At 38.4% G+C, this 22,234-nt stretch overlaps 3 protein-coding genes across 3 annotated transcripts in view; 1 reads left to right on the top strand and 2 right to left on the bottom strand.

Annotated features, from left to right (window-relative positions):
- The window catches only part of chrnb2 (cholinergic receptor, nicotinic, beta 2), a 42,168-nt gene extending 39,095 nt beyond the window's left edge, over positions 1–3,073 (top strand). The window contains exon 6 of the mRNA XM_067448798.1: positions 11–3,073. Coding sequence (XP_067304899.1) covers positions 11–163 — 153 coding nt within the window. The 3' untranslated portion in view covers positions 164–3,073. The remainder of the gene's footprint in view (positions 1–10) is intronic.
- A 2,435-nt stretch (positions 3,074–5,508) lies between these two features.
- s100t (S100 calcium binding protein T) lies at positions 5,509–6,233 on the bottom strand. Its single transcript, XM_067448799.1, has 2 exons — positions 6,072–6,233; positions 5,509–5,988 (listed from the first exon to the last, which is right to left on the bottom strand). The coding sequence occupies exons 1-2, from the start codon at positions 6,231–6,233 to the stop codon at positions 5,812–5,814; spliced, it is 339 nt and encodes a 112-aa protein (XP_067304900.1). The 3' UTR covers positions 5,509–5,811.
- A 5,108-nt stretch (positions 6,234–11,341) lies between these two features.
- si:ch211-105c13.3 (uncharacterized protein LOC325758 homolog) lies at positions 11,342–20,932 on the bottom strand. Its single transcript, XM_067449691.1, has 3 exons — positions 20,779–20,932; positions 13,233–13,360; positions 11,342–12,148 (listed from the first exon to the last, which is right to left on the bottom strand). The coding sequence occupies exons 2-3, from the start codon at positions 13,350–13,352 to the stop codon at positions 11,981–11,983; spliced, it is 288 nt and encodes a 95-aa protein (XP_067305792.1). The 5' UTR covers positions 13,353–13,360; positions 20,779–20,932; the 3' UTR covers positions 11,342–11,980.
- Between the last annotated feature and the right edge of the window lie 1,302 nt (positions 20,933–22,234).

Raw genomic sequence — 22,234 nt, 5'->3', positions numbered from 1 at the left:
TACCTTACAGGTGAGCGAGGACTGGAAGTATGTCGCCATGGTGATCGATCGTCTATTCCTTTGGATCTTTGTGTTTGTGTGTGTCTTTGGCACAATCGGAATGTTCCTCCAACCTCTGTTCCAAAACTACACAGCCAAAACTATCACCCACACACCTGGCTGACTAACCACCAACCCCCGCCACACCAATGGATGCTACCCACCATCAGTCGCGACAGGAGGGAGAAGGGAGGAGGGGGGGTCTGCCGAAGGGGAGGGCAAATGTCACTCTGGACTAACGTTAGGTTTATATGAAACTTTTTTGGAATATCATGCAGAGTGGGGATTTCGTCCGGGATTCTCGTTCAGGCCTCCTGTCCAGTCCACCTTCCCCTCCTTTTAGGTGAAAAACCACACAAGCCAATCGGAGAGAAAGGAGACACCTGTTTACTTTGCTCAGCAGCCAATCAGCACTCTTTTCTGCAACTAGAAAGCCATCCACCGCCCACAAGCTCTGAAACAAGCAAGAGTCACATGACTTCCATTTGTTACCTGTACATGCAAACTAGCCAGACAGGGATGAACTTAAATGCCTGCTCTAACATCATTTCTATCAGATTTTCATAATTAAATCTGTCTTTATTTCTTATGGTCTAGAAGCCTGTCATGGTCCTTATAGGCTATTGCAAATACAACAACATTCTCATTTATGTGCGAAAACAAGCGTCTACTCTAGTCCTTCGAAAATGGTTTTTGATGAAGTATTATTATTCATAGAATTAATGTGTGAATTGTATTACTACAACACACAACATAAAGAGGGAGGATGTGTGATGAGATCAGAGTGAGCTTGTTAATAGACAATGACTGTGTATAAAAATGTCTGGTATGAAAACAGTTAAATTTGCCAAAAAAAGACATCCCCACTAAGGGTCTCTGTGGTGTGGGAGAGGGTTCCCACCCATAACAATATTGTCCCAAGCCTTGTGAATTTTCAGTTCAACAATGAACAGATAAGTGATGAGCTCAATGAGTCCCTTTAGTCCCCAGATATTACACTGAGGTCTGCCGTAGTTGGACAGAATGGCTAATACATAAACAGACTAGTCTTAAAGAATCTGAGAGTTCAAAATTGAGACACTGATATACCAAACTGACATGAAAAGTTGTTATGAAGAAACTCTGAGTATTATTACCATTGTAATGGACTCCCGTTTTAATCTTCATTTCATTCCCCTTTTCTCTTTCTCCTATTTTTCTTATTTGTCTATCCTGTTCCTATCAGTCCTCTCACACTACTTGCGCCATAGACATGCATAATAGCTTCTCATGAAAATATAAAGCCATTGATTGTCATTCCCTTTTTCAAAAACACATTTGATAAGTGACTTTAAATATTCCTAGATTTTAGGTGATTATTAACTGGCTGATATTTTCAATGCATTTCATTCACAAATGTGTTGCTTAAGTATTTGGGCTAATTTGGCTTAATTAAGCTATTAGCAAGAATACAGAACTCCATTTAACACATTTGATTTAAATATTAAGGTAAATATATGATTATAAATATACACTATTATACTCAAAAAATACAAATAAAAATGCTGGGCTATTTGATCCCAAATGTGGGTCAAATGTGGACAAACCCAACAGTTGGGTTAATTTTTTTTTTTTTTTTTTACAATAACCAGAGGTTAGGTTTGTCCATATTTGACACAAATTTGGGTTAAAGCAACCCATCAGTTTTTAGAGTGCATAAGCTTGGGGTCTGTAAGATTTTAGAAGTCTATTATTGTCACCAAAGGCTGCATTTATGTATTTTTAATATTGTGCAATATAAGTACAACTGTTTTATAATATATTTTAAAATGTAATTTATTCCGGTGATGGCAAACCTGTATTGTCAGCAGTCATTACTTTAGTCTTCAGTGTCACATGATCCTTTGGAAATCATTCTAATATGTTGATTTGTTGTTGATCAAGAAACATTTCTTAAACTGTGATGCTTAATATTTTATATTTGAATATTAAAAAAGGTTTGTAACAATGTAAAAGTCTTTACTGTCACTTTAAAATAATTTAATGCATCCTCGCTGAATAAAAGTATTAATTAAAAAACGAAATCTTACTGACCTCAAACTTTTAAATAGTAGTGTATATTATACAATATATAAAGCCTGGAGCTCATGAAAACAAAGTGAAGCGATATGCTATCATTGCTAGCTGTTTCCTCTGCTATTGAGCCTCCATATCCTCCTTCTTATTTGCACATTATATCTTGACCCTAATGAATTTGAAGGCCTCTAGCTGGCAGTTAAGACTTTAAGTGTGGATCAGTTACATCCATACGGTTCATTAACCAGGCAATCTCCAAAACTCATCTTTCAGAAAGCAGATTATGCAAAAATGTTCACCCATGAATTACATTTTTTCTCGACTATATTCCCTGAGCGCTTCAAATGACCTCACACTCATGCTATCCGTTTTTAGTCATTCTCATTCCTCTTCTCATATTTCTCTCACCAGCACTGCTCTGCAAAAAAAGGCCTATTACAAACCACAAAGCTACATACAGTTGCTCAATTACATTAACGTATCCTGACCGTTAGCTTAAAAAAGGGCAAAAGTCAAGCTATGAATGCATTACTTTTGTCTTTGTTTGGGCTCCAAATGGCAGGAGGTTTCCAGTGACTCACCATGTCTGTGTGTTCACTGTGTGACATCAGCGACAGGACAAGTCAGTATTCACCACACAGGGTCGTGTCTCTATTCATTAAAGCATTCTCTCCATGAAAGCAAGCAAATCGTCTTTCATAACCATGAGTGCTGAAGTCTCTGTAATTCATTAGAAGAAAAATGTAATGAAGGGAAGAGACAAAGCAGCTTCCATATGTTATGCCATGTCACGATAGAGTCAGCCTATTCAATACTGCAATAATCAAGAACTGTGAAATCACAAAGATTCCTGTGTCAAAACATCTGTGTTGGCCAATAAGAGTGCACCTTCTTATTCACACTCCCGCATCTTATCCTCACCTCCCTCGGCTTACCGATCACATTTATCCTGTCAAATAAAGATTCAAAGTTCATCAGCCCTTTGTGTTTGACAATTCTTGGCCTATTTGCACCAATAACACTTGCATTTCTCTGTTAGGGAAAGTTGAAAATGTTTTGCACTGAATGCAATGTCTTTTTTCAGTTCTGTTTAAGTCATTGAACAAGATGGTCAAGAGAACGTTTAAACTGGCTTTTGTACTGTTCTGCTGCCCAAGGACATCTTCGCCCGTCTCTAAACTCACATCCGTTGGCAATGCCACCTCAAAACATAATAAATTCATGCCTTACTTCAAGTTTAGTGCGCATCCTCCTTTATGAAAGCTCTTCAAGCCAACTTTTCATGTGAGCTAAGAGAAGGGAAATGCACGTCCACATATTATATTAATGTGACCTTCAGTTTATGCTACATAAAGCGGGACCTTGCCTTTGTCTGTTCCTACATCCCTGATGACAAAAATAGTGAATGTTTCACATAGAATGTAAGAAGATATAAATTTATTAAATAATTAATGAGTATTTTCATGCAGTCTTTCCTTAAATGAGCAAGGGACTGTCTGCAAACATGAAGAATCGAGTTGACCTTCTGGACAAATACCTGAGACCTTTTGTTCAGCTTTGATTCAATACTGCCCTCTAATGGACAAGCCTCAACTCGCTTAGTGTTCATTCATGCCCAGTGTTTTGTTTGTCGTTTTTGATGCAAATACCCTTAATATAGTCAATATTTTGTTATTTCATATTTATACATTTTAGTCAGATTTACTTAAAATAACATCTGATTTATTGGATTATCATATTAGCTGAAAAAAAAATCGCACATTAACACATTAAACAATGTTAATCGAACCAAACATGTGAACATACCCTAATTCGAACCGCTCCAGTCCAGAGTTCGTTTGACAGCGATGAGTCTCGGTCCGCTTGTTTGGTGCAAACAGGGTTCCAGTGGCAGCGTTCACACACACACACACACACACACACACACACACACGCACGCTGCAGAATCTGTAGCCCATCGGCTAATCCTTTTTGCTGTAAACATTCATTTTTTGGATTGATATTTTTAGAGTTTACACTGAAAAAAATGGTATGATTCAGTTTATAGCAGTTGGTACACAAACAGTGTCACACGCACAACTCTGAACACAATTCCATGACGTCAAGGCTGCAATGTGATTGATTATCAAGGCTCAAGGCTCACGTGATACAAGTTAGTGTAGCCTACACTGTAGTGTATGAGCGATGTGTATCACCACACTTTTCTAAAGCTAATGGTTGATGATTTGGATATCAGTGCAGGTGTGGTGTGTGTTTTTGAGATTGTGAGATCTGTGGTCCAGTGACTATTCCTCCTCTTCCCGCAGGCATAGTTTGTCCTATACTATTGTTCTTAAGGGATGGGTAATGATTTTAATAATTGGCCCAAAGTCCAGACCTCTTAAAGTTGAGATTTTAAATAGGCTATGCAAAATTAAAGTTGTATTGGCTCTTTATTCAGACTTATCATTATTGTTTGTTAATAAAAATGCTTGTACTTGAAGGTCTCTGTTCTTCTTCCTCCATATTTAAACTGTGTTGCTGTGTTATACAGTTCCCATTGGTACAAGACCCCAGTGGTGTACGTAGTGGGAATCAAGTGTGACCTTTGGGTATAGGCTATCGCTCGGTTTCATTAGCTATCACTGCATCTGCTGTGAAGGTGTGAAGATGAAGATGAAGGTATCTCAGGAGACAGGAACTGAGGATGCTAACACTGGATTCAGATGAGCTTTTACGCATTTCTACCTATGCATCCTCCAAAGGCAGATATTTTTTAGGTTTTTCAGTCACAAGAGCCTATGAAAGGGGTGTCCAAACCTACTCCTGGAGGGCCACTGTCCTGCGGAGTTTAGATCTAACTTGCCTCATCAAACCTGCGTGGAAGCCTATGCCTGGAGCTAAACTATGCATGTCAGCGGCCCTCCAGGAGCAAGACCGCACACCCCTGCTCTAAGACCTCGGATGAGTGTGCCTTTTATGAGAGACATCAAAAGTGTGCAGTGATTGGGGTACTTCGGGACCATTGTTGGGAACCAGTGAGTGTCATAATATAGGTAGAAGAAGAAACTCCACACAACTCACTGGTTCAAACATCTGTTGTCAGTGCGGTACTGTATATATTTGAAAGTGTACAAGATCTCAAAGGTCTTCTGTTCCACCTCTCTAAGTTATTCATTTGAGCATGTTTTAGCTCTATCTAAGTGCATTGTCACTGAAAAAGAGTGATCAGCTAAAAGTTGTAATATTGTTGAGTATATGGGCAATCCCCTTGTTGCTGACTTTACATTTTCTTCAAACCCATTTTTGTTTCATTCTCATCATTGACAATATAAAATAAAAACTTAAAAAGATTAACATGTCAATGCTACATTCACAACTGAAAAAGCACACCAACCTCGTTTATGTCTTTTAAATCAGCAGTTTATTGGAGAGATGGTTTTAAAATTAACAACTGCAATTGTTAAAAAACAAAATAAAGGAAGAAACACATATTCACATATTCAACAAAGACCCTCCCACAATCTCATTCCTTATGCTTTAATTTCTAATTACGTTGTTTCAGGGGTTGGAAACATGTTGCACCACACGGAGCATTTTGTGTACCCAGGAGTGCACTGAACGTGGATGAAGAGATGATGTGGACCTTTTTCCGTAAGCAAGATTCATACACACACACATTCCCCCTCATCATCATTTACTGGTCATGTGTTGGCTTTTGTTCAGAAAAACTCAGCTCTACTCTTTCTTGTCAGTCTTCTTTCCGTCCTTTTCGTGATACTCAAGGAAGAAGTCGTTGCAGGCGACGGTGAGGGCGCCCACGAGGATGATGAACTCTGTGAAGTCCACCTCACCGTCGTTGTTTGAATCCAGGTCTCCCATAACTTTATCTACCGCATCCTTATCCGCTGCATTCTGTGAAGCGAGAGAGACGCAGATAAAGTAGATCAGAAACATTTGACTTTCGCCAAGAAAACAAAACTCTCCTTTCTCCTCACCCCAAGGTAATTGCCCAGCTCTTGTGTTAGCATCTCTTTGAGTTCCTGCCTACTGAGAGTATATTTGTCGCCCTCATTCCCAGAGTACTTGTGGAACGTCTGGATCATCAGCTGCATGGCGTTCTCAAGAGTGGAGGCATTCTCTGAGTTTAGAGCGGACATTCTGGAGAAAAAAACATTTATTGGTCAATGTAGCAAGCGGCTGTATTTAGACTTATAAAATGCACTCAAGGATGCACAAAAGGTTTTCTTTAGGGGGAGTATTTCTAGCTCATGTTAAATATTTAAAAGCATGTGGCAGGCTTATTTCCTCAGACCACGACCGTAAAAACATTGCAAAAGAAACCGTAATATATTCTAGGCATAAAACGCAGTGACCCCCTCCTTGCCCTTTCCAGATCATCCTACGAGGGGCTTAACTTAACTTAACTACAGAAGGGAAATGTGACTCGCCTGATAAGGGCGAAATCCTAAACTGGAGAACACACTCCGAACCTGGGGAGGAAGCCACTCGGCCATGTGTAATCCGAGCCAATCTCAGTGGCCACAAACTCCTGCCTACACATACATAACAGTGCCCCGGCTTTGAGCTGTTTGTTCCCTGTCCTGAGGGATGAGCTGATGAAAAAATATTGAGCTGGATTGGCAAAAATAACAACACGAGAAGAAAACCCTCCTCAGATACTTCTACACAGATGAGCCACAAGCCATGCAAAATTTGAGTTGGGAACATCCGAAAAGCCTTTTTAAAACATACTTGCTCAACAGCTAACTTTTATTTAGCACGTGATTCTCCGTGCAAAAGGTCTTTATTTAACGGTCTGGTCCAAAAACACAAAATAAGCATCAGGGAGCACCAAAGCAATCTAGCATATAGCACTAAAATTACACAATCTGTTCTTCCATCCATCCTTTGCTTTCCCTTACCTTGCTATTAGATGGTGCTCTTCTGTTCCTTGAGGAGAGGTGAAGGCTGGTGAAGACAGGAGGCGATGGGCAGCATCTTATATACCTACTTGGTCCTCCTCCTCCCATTATACCTAACACTCCTCCTTCTCCCCATCCATCCTTCATTTATCTCTGCCTACCTATTTTCCACCTTTTGGTTACACACTCACAATGTTATAAGGGAAATAAAACCAAAACAGTGTTGCATAAAAGATTAAATGTTATGTTGATACTCAGTGATGTCATTGAAAGAGCGAAAGTTTTCTGCTATAGACGGTAACGTGAGCAATTGAAAACAAGCCACACACTCTGTGTTTTGTTTTGTTGATCAACTTTCATACTTATCTAATGATGACGGAGTTCACGTATATAAACATGCTCTGACGACTCTTTACTGAAAGAAGAGCTTTTGGGTAAATAGATATGTTTGATCCTAAAGGTTAGTTATATGTACTGGTGCTTGTCACATTAAACTTTTAGAGACGTGATAGTTCAGCACCCTGAACTAAATCATTTATCTCCTGTAATTGATGACTTAGACACAAAAATCGCTATACCAAAAACAGTCAGCAATACAAATACTACAGTATTGGCAGTTATGCTGTAAAATATGGCTTATAAATACTGTTTATAGAAAAAAAATATTGTCAAATTTTACATTTTAAGTATACATCTATATTTAATTAATTCATAAAATGTACACATATTTTGTCAATATGTATATAAGTATATAATTGAATGAATATAAAACCATTATATAACAGGTAGAAGTAAATTTTGTGATGTTTTTTTGTTTGTTTGTTTTTTTAAATTATTAACATAATAGCATATGCCATAAGATGAAATGGGTCAGGTGCCTGAGGACTGATTATGTTACAGGCCAACCAAGGTTACAAGGCACAAATGTGCTTACTAACAGCCCAAGGGTCTTTAGAGGTGCCAGTTTACACTTAGATGTGTGTGTGCGTGCATATGTGTGTATGTATGTGTATGTGTGTGTGTGTTCAGTGAGCATCTGACTACATGTGGTCCTGTCACACCTGATACTGCAGCACAGGTGTTGAATCATCCTTAACCAAACAGTGCCCATACACATATGCCAGCCAAGGTTTAGGACTGAAACACACACACACACACACACACACACACACACACACACACACACACACACACACACACACACACACACACACACACACACACACACAACACACACACACACACACACACACACACACACACACACACACACACACACACACACACACACACACACACACACACACACACACACACACACACACACACACACACACATGTTGGTCAATGTGGTTTACAGGGACTCTCCATAGGCGTAATGGTTTTTATACTGTACAAACCGTATTTTCTATCCCCTTACACTGCCCCTGCCCCTAAACCTACCCATCACAGGAAACATTCTGCATTTTTATTTTCTCAAAAAATCATCATTTAGTATGTTTTTAAGGCCGTTTGAATTATGAGGACATTTGATATGTCCTCATAAACCACCTTTATAGTGTAATACCAGTGTAATACCCATGTAGTTATACAAATTTGTGTCCTCATAAACCACATAAACAGGCTCACACACACACACACACACACACACACACACACACACACACACACACACACACACACACACACACACACACACACACACACACACACAATTTAATAAAAGTATCCCCCAGAGTCTGACAAACACACACCACTAGCCTAGCTTAGCAAAAAGACTTGAGGTAAACGGCTTCATCTAGCCTTGCTCAATAAGTGACAAAATAACACTAACATTTTACTATTTACATGTCACGACGTGTATAGTTACATCATGTACTAAAACCGACGGAAAATTAAAAGTTGTGATTTTCTAGACCAATATGGTTAGGGACTATACTCTCATTCCTGTGTAATTTCTCTTGAAGCCAATACGAAAGGGTCTTAAACTGCACTTCACAGCCTGGATGCTAGAAACAGGCTCAAGAAGGGACCAGAATCTCATTGAGCCCCATGTTAAAATGCCCAACTTTACATAAAAAAATATGTTTACAACCTGGTACAAATTGTGGTTTTGGTATAGACTGTATAGTGTCTGTGACATCATATGATTCTGAAGAGCAGGTTTTAAGTGTAAACTGACAATAGGCAAAGAGGAGGGACGTGGGTATAGTTGAGGGGACTTGATGACAGACAGCAGACAAACAAAAAATGTTGGTGTTATTTTGTCACTTTTTGAGCAGTAGGCTAGATGGAGCCATTTACCTCCAGTCTTTGTGTTAAGCTAGGCCAGCGGTGTGTGCGTCAGACAGAGTTATTGCACGCAGATGAGAATGCTATTTATGGACTTATCTACCTGGGGGTATGGTGAAAAAACTAACTCTACCTTTTACCGTGGTCAAGCCAAAAAGTCGTTGTGTTCCTTTAAAACATACACAGATCAGGCATAACATTATGACCTCTGACAGGTGACGTGAATAACACTGATTATCTCTTCATCACAACACCTGTTAATGGGTGGGATAAAGTAAGCAACAAGTGAACATTTTCTCTTTAAAGTTGATGTGTTAGAAGTAGTAAAAATTTGGCAAGCGTAAGAATTTGACCGAGTTTGACAAGGGCCAAATTGTGATGGCTAGACAAGGCTAGCGTCAGAGCATCTCCAAATCTGCAGCTCTTGTGGGGTGTTCCCGGTCTGCAGTGGTCAGTATCGATCTAAAGTGGTCAAGGAAGGAACAGTGGTAAACTGGCGACAGGGTCATGGGCGGCCAAAGCTCATTGATGCGCATGGGAAGGGAAGGCTGGCTTGTGTGGTCCAATCAAACAGACTACTGCAGGTACTGTAGCTCAGATTACTCAAGAAGTAAATGCTGATTCTGAGAGAAATGGTTCAGAATACACAGTGCATCGAAGTTTTTGCATTTGGGGCTGCATAACCCGTCGAAAGGGTCAACAGTGGGCACGTGATGAATCACGTTTTCTTTTGCGTAACATGGATGGCTGTGTGCGTCACTTACCTGGGGAATACATGGCACCAGGATGCACCATGGGAAGAAGGCAAGCCGACAGATGCAGTATAATGCTTTGGGAAATATTCTGCTGGGAAACCTTGGGTCCTCCCATCCATGTAGATGTTACTTTGACACGTACTCCCTACCTAAGCATTGTTGAGTACCATGTACACCCTTTTTTGGAAACGGTATTCCCTTGTGGCTGTGGCCTCTTTCAGCAGGAGAATGTGCCCTGCTGCAAAACAAAAATGTTTCAGGAATGGTTTGAGGAGCACAACAAGTTTGAGGTGTTGACTTGGCCTCTAGATTCCCCAGATCTCAATCCAGTTGAGCATCTGTGGGATTTTGCTAAACAAACAAGTACATGGAGGTCCCACCTCTAAACTTACATGACTTAAAGTATCTGCTGCTACAATCTTGGAACCAGATACCACAGCACACCTTCAGGGTTCTAGTGGAGACCATGCCTCTACAGGGCTGGGTGTCGGGCAGTTTTGGCAGCAAAAGGGGGACCAACATTATATTAGAATTTTATATTAGAATATTAGTCATAAGGTTATGCCTGATCAGTGGGGATCATTCATGTGGCCTGATCATTCATGCTAGGGTACAGGTTGTACCAAAATCATGATATTTAGCTTATATTACATAGACAGAACTTTAATGACGATTTTGTAATTATTTCCATATTTTTATTGACCGATTATACAAAAACATATCTCCAGTAGTGTAACATTTTTTATTTTACCTCATGGACAAATCTGAAGAGGAAATATATAAATCCAGCACAGCTTACATTCTTATGCCTTGTTTTGTTTATCTGATGAAGCATTAATCGTTGCAGTAAAAACACAGTAAAGGTTAGGGTAGGCAATTTCAGAAAAGCTAGCAATAAGATCCCACTCTCCCTTGAGAGAATCCATAGAGCCATGACTACTCCAAAACACATGAACACAGAGCAGAGTCTGCGAAGTGTCACGAGAGGCACGAGTGTTTAATTAGCTCATGTCTCAAAGCACTTAACATTAGAATAATAATGAACATAAACAACTTAAAGAGCTCTGACTTATACCACCTGCCTGCCACAGATTCATTTCAGCATTGCTATCCCTTATAACTCTGCATAGTCTCGCGCCGATGACGGGATATCTGCGCGAGCAGGGTGCAGTGCATGGAGGTATGCGAATACATTGACAGACAGGTAGGGCATCCTATTATTGCATTCAGACCGAATGCAATGATTGGACAAATATTTTTTGGTCCCGAGACTTCCACAGTAGACTATTTTTTTGGTATTTATTTATTTATTTATTAATATTGATCTGTTATTTATTGCTATCAGGATGTGTGGAGTTTCCGCAAACAAAAAAGCATTTATGAAAATCATTGCCTACCCAACCATTAAATAATTTATGAAACCACATGAGTCTTGAAATGTTAATCTATTTAATGGAATTTAGACAAAAGCAACTAAACAAAAAAACTTTTTCATAGAATCATAGAAGTTTTCATAGAAGTTCATAGAATGTGAATACATGTAAACCGCATTATAATTTTAATGCAATATTTTTTTTATGTAAAAGTGTTTCATATCTTTTGATTGCAGATTTTATACTGCATTAGAGAGAGATCAGGGCTAGTTGTTACACTTGGATAAATCAAAAGTCAAAAGTACAGTTAAACAGTTGCTTTGTTATGTATTACATACATTGTAATTTTACACAATTTAATAATACAATGTGTGTTGGCCAAAACAACAACAACAAGCTGGATTTTTATTTTATTTTTTTTGGTGTGCAAGGTGTTCGTATACAGACTTTCACAATTTAGTAAGTAAAATGTGTGAAAACTAGCCCTATTCTCCCTTATGTATGATGATTACTGGTGTGATACTCCAGCGTTACAAATGAGTGTCATTGTAATCGGCTGTCATTAGTGTTTGGGGGCTTCTTCTGGTCCACCGGCTGTGGTTTTCTGCTCACTCAGCGAGTTCGCCAGGTAGCCCACCAGCGTCAGGTACTCCTGGAAACTGACTTTTCCGTCCTGGTTGTCATCCAGTCCTTTCATCATTTCCTTCACTGCTGAAGAACTGTCCGTGTCCTGAGAGAGAGAAATAGAATGTGAAATGATCACCTTGATTCCTTAAACTATTTAGCATTACTCAAACAAGCTTAGCCCAGTCAGGAATGGAGACATAATGAGGCATAGTCAGGGGCGGACTAAGTCATTTGGGGGCCTAAGCAAATTCTAGGGCCCCGACACACACCAACTATGTGCTCTTTTACTTGTAACCATTATTTAGCTGTCTCTCTCATAGTTTGTAGTTTATTTACCCCTTCATAACTTGTCTATATGGGATAGTGTAGCTAAATTCAGTAAATAATTAGCTAACCTGGTGTTGTTCTAATTACCTTATTTTTTATATCACAAAAGAAGAAGGTCTATAAGCCTCAAATGTATTGATATACTTTCTTCTCTATTGTGAGAGTCAGACAGTTGTCACATGACGAAATAATGCAAATAAGCTATACCTCAGTTATTATTTTCTTCTGTTAATATTTCAAATGATTTAATATAATAATTTAAAACTAAACATTTAATAGTTGTGTTATTTAGGATTCGAGGGCACACAAAAATCAGCACTGAGCAAAAACTTTAGTTTTGAGTGTTCAGTAGATTCTAACTTAAACACCTCTGATTGGCCATTACGCTCAACACTGCAAAACATGTGGTAAATAGAAACATTTGACACTCCCCAAAGCGCAATCACAGATGCGTACTTGAGTGTGTGCCAAATATTGCCAATATCAGATGGCCTGAGGCCCTAAGTGAGCACTTAACTCGATTATTGGTTATGTCTGCCCCTGGGCATAATTTTGACATTTACTCATTCGACATGCCCTGTGGTGTGACATGCTAAACTCCATCTAAAACTATTATTCTAAAACTTTTTATACATGCATGCAGCACGTATGACCTCATATTAATTGAGAGATTAAGAAATAGTTGCACTTTTAATTTTAATTCAGTTGTCACACCACAGTAACACCATAGGACCATTAAAAATAATAATTATATATATATATATATGTATATGTATATATATATATACACCCCTTATTTATGGAGCAAAATGAGAGATTTGTTAAAAACATCTGGTCAAATGTAGGAACTCAGCTCTTACACTCAGGATGTTGCCCAGCTGACCCTGGACTAACTTCTGGAAGTTCTTCCCACCCAGGCTCTCTTTTCCTCGTGCTGAAGACAGGTACTGCATAACAACTGTTTTAATGGCACCCTCCATATCTGTAACTGTACAAAGGAGACAAAATACATAAAATACCACTTAATTGGAACACAAACTGATTCAATTTGGATCCTCTGCCTCATTGCATAGCCTAGGCAGGTTCCAGGGGTACTTGGAAATACTGATTTTTAATTTATTTTTTAAACCTAGCCTATAAAAACACCAAGTATGACTTTACTCATTTTTACTAGTTTCCTATAGGGTCATAGGAGTTCATTTTGGTATCTATAAAGGGGTTCTTGATAGATAAAATCCAGCCCGATCTGCCAGCGATTTTATTTCGCCCTGCAGCTCAGGCTGGAAATCTGTACATTAATTTTTCTTGCTTCTGTTACACATTTGTGAGAACCAATCGCAGACCGGCTTATCCACCTGGCACGCTATTGGCGGGTTTGACACAATGATGGATAGAGAAGGATGGCTCAATGCCCGCTGATCATGCCTCTTGTCTGATTGGTTAAAAAACTATCCAATTGCATACAGAGTCATTTAAACTATGCCCGTTGCGCACACCTCTTGTGCAGTAGAAAAGGAGTGGTAAAACACTATTTACTTTTCTAACTTTAGCTAGTGTGTAATGTTGCTGTTTGAGCTTAAACAACATCTGCAAAGTTACAACGCTCAAAGTTTAAAGCAACGGGAGATTTTAAAGAAATCAATCTCTAAGGACTACAGCAAACGGCCGTTAAGGGAACTACAGCCTTTTCCTCCAGACTAGCTAACATCAGCGGGTTCAATATTTACATAAACCCCTCCTCCGAGAATATTAAATAAGGGGGGCGAGGACATTTTTATTGCTGTGGAGAAGAGTAGGCTGGAGTGTGCTAGGCAGTTAGCGAATCAGAACACAGCTGGGCCAGATAACCAATCTGAGCCCATTGCGTATTTTTGAGGGACCGGCTTCATAGAACCAGGAAACTATTAGACCGTTTTTACAAGGAGAGGCAGAGCAGTGTACAATAAAGGTAAAATGTATGAAAATTAATGATTTAAAAAAAAAAAAAAACGAAGCATGAACACATTACAGTGCACCCCACAAACACAATCAAGCCTTCGAAAGAATCGTGTTTTACCACCCCTTTAGAAGATTGAGCTTGGTCTGGTAATAACCAGACAAGGTTCTTGAGAACTACTGAAGGGGTTATTGTAACATGAGGTTTATGTTTTGGGGCACATTTAAAACAAAAAAAAGGTTTTCCTTTGCAATTTTTACATACAGATGACATCACCATCTAATCTAATCCTGTTCACATGTGCAAAAAAATACTAAAAAGTATGTATAATGCATGGCAGTCCAGTAGTTGGCTTTGAAAAGAAACTATAGATTGAAAACGTTATGCACATGCACATAACATCACCATTTAATCTGCCATGGTTTCTAGGTATGTCCCCATTTGTTTCTATTGTTACTCATTTGTTAATTGATTAACCCCACCTATTCCTTGTTTTCTCCCTTCACAGACACCCTTTTCAGCTAAAAAAGGAAAACACTTTTTATGCGTTTTGTCCATTGATTTACCCAAAAACAGCATTTAGGAAACCTGAAAAAAAAACTAAATTTTTAAAACAGGTTTCAAAGTGCACATTTTTCAATACAATTCTCAAATACAAAATCTTCAATACAAATCTCAAAAATGCGTACATGTCATGCGTATAACATGTTTAATCTACAGGTGCATATTGTTTCTTTATAAAGTGACATCTGGCATGCATGATACAGCATTTGTTGTTGTTTTTCATGAATCCGTGTGCATGGGATCGCATTATCAGCGTCGGTACGTGAAAAACACAAAGGAAACATTTTCCGTTTTTAGTACATCATTGTCGTGTAAACCTACCCAGAGTGTGTGTAAAATTATCATTTTCAGTTGTTTCTTTAGTTAGTAAGTGACGTTTTAGCAGCTGGGATACCTAGAAGGGCAGGCACTGGAAAATGAGCGACCTGAGGAGAGGGATGATGTTAGAATAATTAAAGAGCATGAAGAAGGGAGGCGGGACAAAGGAGCGAGGAGGAGTGTGTAGAGATGTACAGTATATACCAAGACAATGGAACCTGTGATCTTTAACGGACATTCAATCCACAGGCTCGCATTACCGCTGGGGTTGCCTGCTACATGTCTGTTACACTCTCTCTCTCTCTCTCTCTCTCTCTCTCTCTCTCTCTCTCTCTCTCTCTCTCTCTCTCTCTCTCTCTCTCTCTCTCTCTCTCTCTCTCTCTCTCTCTCTCTCTCATCCGACAACAAAAAATAGACAAAAGCCCATACACACTCTTTGAAGGATGCCCACTCTCATGCCTTTCCTTCTTGGATGTATACCCCTTTAAACCTTTCCTTACAAACACACAAAGTGAAGCAATAAAGTGTGTCCTACTGCATTTCATCTTGTACTGCAGATCCCATCACATATTTGACACTAATAAATAATTAATGATGTAATTTGGGTTTCCTTCCAGTGACATTTAGCAGGCTAATCTAAGACACAAGGTACAGTAAAACATCAATGAAGGCCACAATTCCACAAAATACACCAAATACAAAAAAGGAACCAACTAACAAATATGTTATGGATGATAACATGTCAGTGACTGGTATAAACTAAGGGAAATAAAAGCCTAAAAATGAATCATTTTAAAGTATGTTTACACATCACAACATTAAAATGTATGAAAAAATTATATTAATTTTGAGACCTCCTAAAGATTACATTTAACAATGTTATTAAATGATCAGTGTTTTAAAGACTAGCTTAGAGAGTATGACAAATTAAATCCAAATGTAAAAATGACAATGCACAATTAAAAATCTAAAAAAAGAGTACAACTCTTATTGTACCAAATACTGTATGTCATATTTTTTATTTTCTATAAAGAGTACCAACAATTTCCTGCCTGACCGAACAAGGCAAGCTAATGCTCACACAAAATTAATGTGATTTTAATGTGGGTGCGACATATGGGTAATTCTATAGGTCAGCCCTTTCAGGTAAATCTTCCATCTGACAGACGTCACACCTGAATACTTACACTACACCACTAACATTAGTACATTACACCACTGCCCTGTCGTCTTCCCAATTACTGATGTACCTCTATTAACCTAATTAGAGAGAGAGAGAGAGAAGCCTGAGCAGGGCTTGGGTGAAAATAACAATGGTTATTATTCCTCTCTCTTCTGAGCAACCATGCAGCGTGGCATTGCAGCACTGTAGTTACAGAGGAAAGATGGCTTCTTTGAATAAGGTCATGCATGCGGCTGTGAGAAGCTGGTGTTTTCTGCAGAGAGCCTTTGTCTTTAAAACGGTTGTCATTGTTCTAAATGGGATGCACTTCATTAGGAGTGATATTCTAGATCAGACTGGGACAGACAGGATGATTGATAGGTGCTCCTAGTGATTAGTTCCAGAGGACCCAAACAAACTGTCATGTAATGAGGTGCTGTGAAATTCAGAAGTCACCCAAACCCATTTATCCTTGCAAAACATGCCAGCTGCCAAATGGAAATGAGCACTAAAAGCACGCTGGAAAAACACTACAATTACGAAATCTATTATTTAAAAAATAAAAAGATACCAGTGTGACAGTAGTTCAGCCTTCAGTAGTTCAGACAAAAAGGACTGCTGAGTAGTTTCCTAAGTTATGTTCTCTGATGAAAGTAAATTTTGTATTTCCTTTGGAAATCAGGTTCCCAGAGTCTGGAGGAAGAGAGGAGAGGCTACAAGACACAATCCATGTTGCTTGAGGTCCGGTGTAATATTTCCACAGTCAGTGATGGTTTGGGGAGCCATGTCATCTGCTGGTCTTGTTCCAGTGTGTTTTCTGAGGTCCAAGGTCAAACCAGCCATTTACTAGGAAGTTTTAGATCACGCCATGCTTCCTGCTGCTTACCAACTTTATGGAGATGCAGATTTCATTTTCCAACAGGACTTGGCACCTGCACAGTGCCAAAGCAACCAGTACCTGGTTTAAGGACCAAGGTATCACTGTTCTTAATTGACCAGCAAACTCGCCTGACCTTAACCCTATAGAAAATCTATGGAGTATTGTGAAGAGGAAGATGCGATATCCCAGACCCAACAATGTAGAAGAGCTGAAGGCCACTATCAGAGCAACCTGGGCTCTCATAACACCTGAGCAGTGCCACAAACTGATCAACTCCATACTACGCCGCATTGCTACAGTAATTAACTAAGTATTGAGTGCCGTACATGCTCATATTTTCCTTTTCATACTTTTCATTTTGCCAAGATTTCTAAAAATCCTTTCTTTGTATTGGTCTTAAGTAATATTCAAATTTTCTGAAATACTGAATTTGGGATTTCCCTTAGTTGTCAGTTATAATCACCAAAATTAAAAAAAAATAAACATATCAGTGTGTAATGAATTAATATAATATGCAAGTTTCACTTTTTTTAATTGAATTAGTGAAATAAATCAACTTTTTGATGATATTCTAATTATATGACCAGCACCATAGCTTTGGAAAGTCCAATTTATTACTGTGAATCGATTCGACTTAAATGGTCCTCCCTTATTTTTGCAGTGTTTGAGTCTGATTCACCAATAAATCTATTTGTTCAGATGTTTCATGTAAATTAACATATTTACAAAAAATATTATGCATAGTTTGACTGACTTATGTAAATTAGCATGTTTTTCTTCTATTTAAGTTGCCGATCTCAATTCGTGCTGCCGAGTCTGTAGCCATTTTTAAGACACATCTCTTCCAATTGCACCTGACCAATAAAGAATACCACTTAACTATCCATAAATTCTTGTTTGTTTGTCCAAAAAAACAAAACAACAACAACTGTGTACTGTGCTAATGAACTGAGACTTCTTACAGCTCTTAACTCGTTGGCCTTGTTTGTTTCGTTGCTTCTATTGCGCTCCCCTTTTTTGTAAGTCGTTTTGGATAAAAGCGTCTGCTAAATGATTAAATGTAAATGTAAGTTTAAGTTCAAGTAACATTTTATTTTAAGGTGATCTAGTTACACGTTGCATGTACTTACTAATAACAGTAAATTATGCATAATTACAAGTAACTGACCCTAAACCTAACTGTAACTCTATAGTAATTGTGTAGTTAATTAATGTTACTCAGTACTTATCTGAGCAAGTATGTAACTATGTCACCTTATTATAAAGTTTAACCCAAGTTTAATATTGTTAAATGCAATTGAGTGTTCATTTATTCAAAATTTGTTTAAAAAAATATGGCTATGATTACATTATAAATTACATAATTGGATAGACATATTTTTTATTTGTAAAAATTAAACTGTTGATTGTATCAACGTAGTTTGAGTATAGTGTAGTTGCTTCAAATTATTAAAGGGGTAGTTCCCCCAAAAATAACAATTTTTACAAAAAGAAAGGAATTTAGGAGAATTTTAGGAGATCTTGGGTACCATTGACTATAATATTTTTTCCCCCCTATGGTATTCAATGGGGCACGGGATCTGTTTGGTTACAAACATTCTTCAAAATATCTTCCTTAGTGTTCAACAGAACAAAGACATTTATACAGGTTTGGAACAATTTGAGAGTGAATAAGTGATATCCGATTTTTTTGGGTGAACTATCCCTTTAAGTATGTAGCTTGGCACACTACACTTTCAAAGTAGCTGCCATAAATTGTTCTGTGGTGACATATTAATTGTTCTGTGGTGACATATCATTTTGTGCATATGAAAATGAGTCTTTGAAGAATGGATTGCAACAAATTGAAGGGATTGTTTTGTCTATTTTTACAGCTTTGTTTTCATTTTTCAATCATATGAAAAAATACAGTGTCTACCCTAAATAAGGTCAATGGGACGATTTGCTCACCGGGGCAAATAAAAATACAATAGAGGCTAAATTAAGTCTCCTTATGCTTTCCTCCCTGTTCTCTTTATTGAACTGCATTCCATTCTTGCTCCTCTAGATGTCCCTCCAGGCTACTTGTGGTTTACCCTTGTTTCCTGATGGTGACTAAAAAATGCCAAACTTGCATCACTAGTTGAAAATGTAAAGAACGAGGATAAGACTGAAGACTGAAAATCAAACGAGGATAAGACTTAAGACTTATATAATAATAAAGAAATGTTCATATTTCTCATGTTCAGCTCATAAACACTGTAAACTGTTGTGCTTGTTCAGGCAGATGGTTCATGTCTCTCATTTCTTCAAAATATTCTTGTTCCTACAAGGACATACCTTAGTTATAGCTATCACACTTAACCCATTGCCCTGACATGACTGGGATGAACTGATTCCTAAAATAACTGAGCGACAGGACACATATAGTCCTATATTTTCTTCATCTTTCAATAGCCGGATGTAAAGCACTTGGGTTATTGAACTTCATTACCAAAGTGAATCTATAGGCTACATTGTAATATTAAAAGGCTACTGTAGGCCTATAGGCATTCATAATATTTTTTCAATAGGCCCTCAATGAAGTGAATGGTTTGGAACAAAGTGAGGGTGAGTAGCCTAATTTTAGAGTGAACTGTCCAAATAAAAACAGTTTTCATTAGGCTATTTTGTGTTATTATTAAGTGGTGTTTTGCAGTGTAGGCTATGTAGCCTAAATGTTGAACCTCTCTATCCCTGAGGTGTGAGTCATTTCCTTAGCTTGTACCAGACTGTCACTTGAAGGCAATGTTGAGCAAGTTGTCTCGACTCGAGCTCTGGGTTATCGGACAGCTCCGACCATCACTGTCTTATCTCTGTATTCATTATTAACGCCGTTCTGGTGGCCGTGTCGCCGCTGACACATTGAGGTCGTGCTTTGGATCGAGTGCATTTCCCCCCAACGCTCGTGAGGTCGACGTGCTTATCACCGCAAACGACGCATAATAATGAGTGAATCTATTCACCTCACGCGGAGGATTTGCGGCAGAAGCCGCGCGCGTGCGCTCTGAAAAAAACGCTCTGAATTAATAAAAGGCAGGTTTCTGATTTCTTCTTTGGCGTAAGGAGAGAAGGGCTTGCGTTACTTCTATAGGGAATTGGATCACCGGACAAGTGAGCCTACGGTCGCGCGTAAGAACTGAAATATTTACGCAGAGCAAGATTAAACGGAAAGTGACACATTTGCACTGGGCACGAAACTTTATTTATGGAACCCTGCTCTCTTGATGACACAGTTCTGTGTTCAAACTGACTTAAGCTTGTCTAGCTAACAGACCAGTTTTATAAGTTGAAAAGTGCCCAGCCTCCCATAAAACCAGAGAACAGACCAGGCTGAAAGACCAGAAAACCATTGTAGGCTATTTTTTAGCAAGGATATCAAGACAAATCAAGTTAAATAAACATTCCAAACACTTGTTATAATAGCCACAAAGTCATCCCAATTTATTATAAACCGTAATAATATATATCTTCAAATAAAACAGATTTAGTCATGTTAACCTCTTATAATCAAATAGGAATGCTTACCTAGTTTTGCTACAACACTTTTCTCCGGCTGATTCTTGCCTCTTCTAAGTTAAGCCAGTGCAATGCCTATAAAGTGCCTCTTCTGTGAATTCCAATCTTCCCAAGTTGCTTTTTTTCCCATCAAATCACTGGGCGTATACCCAGAACTTTATGGGTGGGGGAAACAGGATATATTACTCAAGAGAGGTGTTGTGCGGACATAACTGCCCTGAAAGCATAGTCTACTGCCATAACCAAGCTGGAAAATGAGGTTAGAGGTGAGAAGACGTTTTAGGAAGTGAATAATACCACTTCAATCATGTTTTTTCTTTTAATATCGACCACATTGTCTGCTTTCTGGTTTATTACAGCGTTAGTTCTGTTCCAACGGCATGGCATATGTCTAAATGACCTGTGAGAGTGTGTGCCTATCACAAGTAGGAGCATGCATTTGGTTGTTGCACAAAGGCTTAGTGAGACGCTAGCACAGTGAGATCATCATGCAGCCACACCTTGAGAGTTTAGTCAGATACCATTTTCCAAGTTTTCAGCCAACATGCTTTCAAAATAAGAAGTATTCTTTACTGCGTAAGTTTCTTTCTGTGAGAGAAGGAGAGAGAAAGAATGCAACTATGTGAGAGAGAAAGCACAGCATACCAGAACACAATTATCAGGAACATGTGCTTTCCAATTACCAAGACAAAACCCTCACAGTCCAGTGATTCTCCTCCACCCTGTTCTCTAAGCCCAGTCTCTGTGTTTGGTTGGTATACTATGCAACATTAATGCTGGTTTTGTTGGACTTTTTAAGTAGCATTGTTTGCCAGCATAGTTATGGTAGCCTACTACAATACAACAGAATGTATTGCTGTGACTGTCCTTAAAACTTGAATCACAATGCAAACGTTCACGAGTATAAGATCTTTAATAAACATGCAGCGCTTCTTACAGGTCAGTATATCAGGATGTACGGCTAACTACCACCATTCTAAAAACATGAAAGGCATGCAATATCTGAATGTAAAATCTTTGACACTGTATCAGGCAGAAAAATGCTGTGTTGAAACCACAAGTAGCACACATTGTGAAGCAGGACACGCCCAAATCTTAACCCTACCTCTATGAGCTGGAATTGCACACATGAAAGAGTAATAATCATGTATCCTAACATAACCTGTATATATATATATATATATATATATATATATATATATATATATATATATATATATATATATATATATATATATATATATAGGCAATCTTATATTTATTTTTATTAGACAATTGCTTAGTTAATATTTTCTTCCAGTTCTCATGGTAGTAAAGAAAGTTGCCCAACTCCATAGGCGTAACTTCAGAAATGACGTTTCTATGCCAGACAATGTATTGTGCAAGCACATGTGAAAAGAACTTCTCGGGAGATTGACAGTTTCAGAACTGGTTTGCAGATCAGCTTCCGTCAATCAAAGGTGGC

This window comes from Pseudorasbora parva, chromosome 7 (assembly GCF_024679245.1).
Source record: "Pseudorasbora parva isolate DD20220531a chromosome 7, ASM2467924v1, whole genome shotgun sequence".
Classification (NCBI taxonomy): Eukaryota; Metazoa; Chordata; class Actinopteri; order Cypriniformes; family Gobionidae; genus Pseudorasbora; species Pseudorasbora parva.
The sequence above is the reverse complement of the archived record's forward strand: the minus strand, read 5'-3'. Positions and strand labels throughout refer to the sequence as shown.

What these genes read in the sequence shown, in the direction of transcription:
- s100t (XM_067448799.1), bottom strand. Translation starts at nt 6,233, where the DNA reads ATGTCCGCTCTAAACTCAGAGAATGCCTCCACTCTTGAGAACGCCATG. An exon ending in AGCTGGGCAATTACCTTGGG is followed by an intron (nt 5,989 to 6,071) that starts GTGAGGAGAAAG and finishes CTCGCTTCACAG; the next exon opens with AATGCAGCGGATAAGGATGC.
- si:ch211-105c13.3 (XM_067449691.1), bottom strand. Translation starts at nt 13,352, where the DNA reads ATGGAGGGTGCCATTAAAACAGTTGTTATGCAGTACCTGTCTTCAGCA. An exon ending in AGCTGGGCAACATCCTGAGT is followed by an intron (nt 12,149 to 13,232) that starts GTAAGAGCTGAG and finishes TCTCTCTCTCAG; the next exon opens with GACACGGACAGTTCTTCAGC.